Below are 2,846 nucleotides of genomic sequence, written 5' to 3'. Positions count from 1 at the left end.
GAAGGAACTCTGTGACCGTGGAACTTTCTTTATCTAGGAAAACATTTGCTCTAATCAATACTAGGAATAACATGAAAAACTACCATCTACGAAAACACTCAAAGAAATAAAATATTTCTTTTTATTATTGTTTTAATATGATGACATTCATAATCCACTTGAGGTAAAAACCACCACCACACACATACATACACCAGTGCACTAAATTGGGAAAGGAAAAGAGCATCAAATGCAACCGAACTGACCCTGGATTTCTGAAAACTTGGAGGGGGTAGGTAGAAATTTAAGACTCTCTCCCTCTCTGCCTACAACCTCTGACTGGTATGCATTTGCCATTTGTTTTACCAAAAAAAAAAATCTAATTTGTTTTTTATGTTTTCCCCACTTTGGAATGGGGGTGAGTGTAGATGATTATCACACTTTTCACATTTCCTTTTCAAAATTACTCCACCCCGCCCCCACACAAAAAAAAAAGTCAGTTTCATTGTCACGTCTACTTTTTAATCGATCTTTCAGCTTAGAAGGGAGAGCCGCGCCGTTTCGCCCACGGCCGAGTTACGAGTACATACAATGGAGTTCATGTTACACAATTTCTCCTTCAAGGATGCCCCCTCTCTCCAGAGTCCATTCTCTAAAGCCCAGAATAAGCGACCCGGCTGTACCCCACCCCGTAATCATAAGGCATCTGGTGGGGAGGAGGTGGGGTTGGCAGGGCACAGTCAGGGAAGAACTGGGAGAAAGGCGTCAGGTGGCCCGCGGTGTCCTCTCCCCCAGGGGAGCCCAGACTGGAAGCAGCGGAGTCTGAGGTGCCGGGGTACAAGGCGCGCAAAGTTTCGTTCAAGGTCAAGCCGCCGCCCCCACGATTGGAAGCAGGGACAGGCTTCTTGGCTGGGGGGCACTGGGTGCTCCACGGCTCTGAATATAGCAAGCCTGCTACCACGGTGGGGTGCGGATCGTATACGATGTGTTCCAGCTCCTGGGGGGCCCGCACGGCAGCTGGGAACAAGTCGAGAGGCTCGGAGGGCAGTAACCCCCCAACCTCTCCTCCCGTACAGTAATCTGGGCTCAACAGCTCGAAAAACTCTACCGCCTCGCCGCCTTTCTCCAGCTCGCGAAGGGTCACACCGCCCCCCGACGGGCCGCATCCACCTGCCCTAGACGGTTCGGTGAAGAAGGACGGGGGTAGATTTCGATTCCTCAGAGGGACTTTCTTGCCCCCACCGGCCCCAGCTGCTGCCACAACTGAACCTCCTCCTTCGGCTCCCACGCCGCCGCCTCCACCTCCTCCTCCAGCCACCGTAGCCAAGGTTCCGGCTCCTCCTTTTTCACCACCGTTGCCTCGAACCTGGTGCAAAGACTCGAAGAGGGCAGCCAGGCTCTTGCTCTGCAGACTGGCGGCCGCTTGGGAGCCCTCCCGCTTCGGGGGCGCTTTGCCCTGAGGACCTGGGGTTGTGGGGGAGGCGGCAGGCAGTCGCTTCGGGGGCACCTCGGGAGCCCCAGCCGGGACAGCAGCTGCGGAGCCAGGGGACGGAGAGACGGACGGGGCAGGGCCCGAGGCAGAGGCCGAAGACGAGGTCATCATACCAGTGCAGCGCTTGATCTGCTTCTGGAGATATTTGCGGTGGTTCACCTTCCGCTTGGACTTGACAGGCTTGTCCAGAGCCAGCTTGATGTTGCTGGACGCCGAGTCGATGAAGCTCAGCAGGTCCCGAGTAGCCTCCCTGAAGTCCCCGCCACCGCCTCCGCCGCCGGCTGCCTCGGCAGCCACAGCTTCACCAAGCAAGGCAACACCGGTCCCCCCAGTCTCGTCCTCTTCGTAGCAACAGCCCTTGTCCAGGTCCCCAAAGTCCATCCCTAGAGCCCCGGGAGACCCGGGGAAGCAAAAAGGGATGAAGTGATGGGGACTGAGGATAGCCGCCTGTACAGCCATCTTCGAGGCCGCCCAGCCCCGGCTACGACTTTTTCTGCTCGGGTCTCAGTAGCTTAGTTGGCGCCTAACTTCGCTTTCCAATGGGAACTTCTTGGACCCCGGGAGGTTGCTCCCTTGGGCGTCCACAGCCACTCTCCCACTCCCCAGGCCTTAGTTCAGCTCACTCCCCGTCCAGGGTGGGCTTCGCAGCAGCTGTATCGCTTGCTCCCGCTCCCGAGACTGCCTAGCGCAGCAGACTCGGGCCCTCTGTGCGCTCCGAAACCGGGATCTTTTCTCTAGCTCCCAGGGGAGCTCATTAGATCTTGTAAACGGGAGGGGAGGGAGGGAACGAGTGAGGGGGGCGGGTGAGAGGGAGATGCGTGCTGACACTGTGGAGAAGGGGAGGAGCCAAGAGCTCCTTCTTTTAGTTTAGTTTGAGTGCCCCCCCCCCCGCCCCTTATTCGTTCGATCCTTGTGTTAACCCTTTGGTTTCGCGCTTCCTGAGAACCTCTAAAATCGCCCTCTGGAATTTCTCCCCACTTAGCTCCCAATGGGACAGGAAAGAAGGTGGAATCTCCCTGTCTCCGCCTCTTCTCCCACCCCCAACCCCCTAGCGTTTACCTTATCCTAGACTAACTTCAGTGTCCTTTGCCTTGCTTCGCCTCCGTCAAAGAGCATCTTCAAGATGGATACATTCTAATTTTTGAACAGGAAATTCTTCCGCCCTCCCCACCCCCACCCCCGATCCTTTCCCCAAACCAGAGCAACTGTGCCTGACCCTGTGGTGCCACCCGGTCCAGGGCCCCAGCCAAAAAAGAGGATCAGCAATAGAGAGGCTAGCTCCAGAGCAGCACAGCTGGCCCTGGAATGGAGAGACACAGGCCTCTGGCCTAACCCCAGGGCCCTAACCACAGCACTTCGGCCATAACTCTGCCTT

At 56.4% G+C, this 2,846-nt stretch overlaps 1 protein-coding gene across 1 annotated transcript; it reads right to left on the bottom strand.

Annotated features, from left to right (window-relative positions):
• Nucleotides 1-479: 479 nt before the first annotated feature.
• Nucleotides 480-2,218, bottom strand: FAM181B (family with sequence similarity 181 member B). Its single transcript, XM_027848279.1, has one exon. The coding sequence runs from the start codon at nt 1,928-1,930 to the stop codon at nt 632-634; it is 1,299 nt and encodes a 432-aa protein (XP_027704080.1). The 5' UTR covers nt 1,931-2,218; the 3' UTR covers nt 480-631.
• Nucleotides 2,219-2,846: the final 628 nt, after the last annotated feature.

The sequence above is a fragment of the Vombatus ursinus genome, unplaced genomic scaffold (genome assembly GCF_900497805.2).
Source record: "Vombatus ursinus unplaced genomic scaffold, bare-nosed wombat genome assembly UNPS02005659.1, whole genome shotgun sequence".
Lineage (NCBI taxonomy): Eukaryota > Metazoa > Chordata > Mammalia > Diprotodontia > Vombatidae > Vombatus > Vombatus ursinus.
Note: the sequence above shows the minus strand (reverse complement) of the source record. Positions and strands in the feature narration are given on the sequence as shown.

What these genes read in the sequence shown, in the direction of transcription:
- FAM181B (XM_027848279.1), bottom strand. Translation starts at nt 1,930, where the DNA reads ATGGCTGTACAGGCGGCTATCCTCAGTCCCCATCACTTCATCCCTTTT.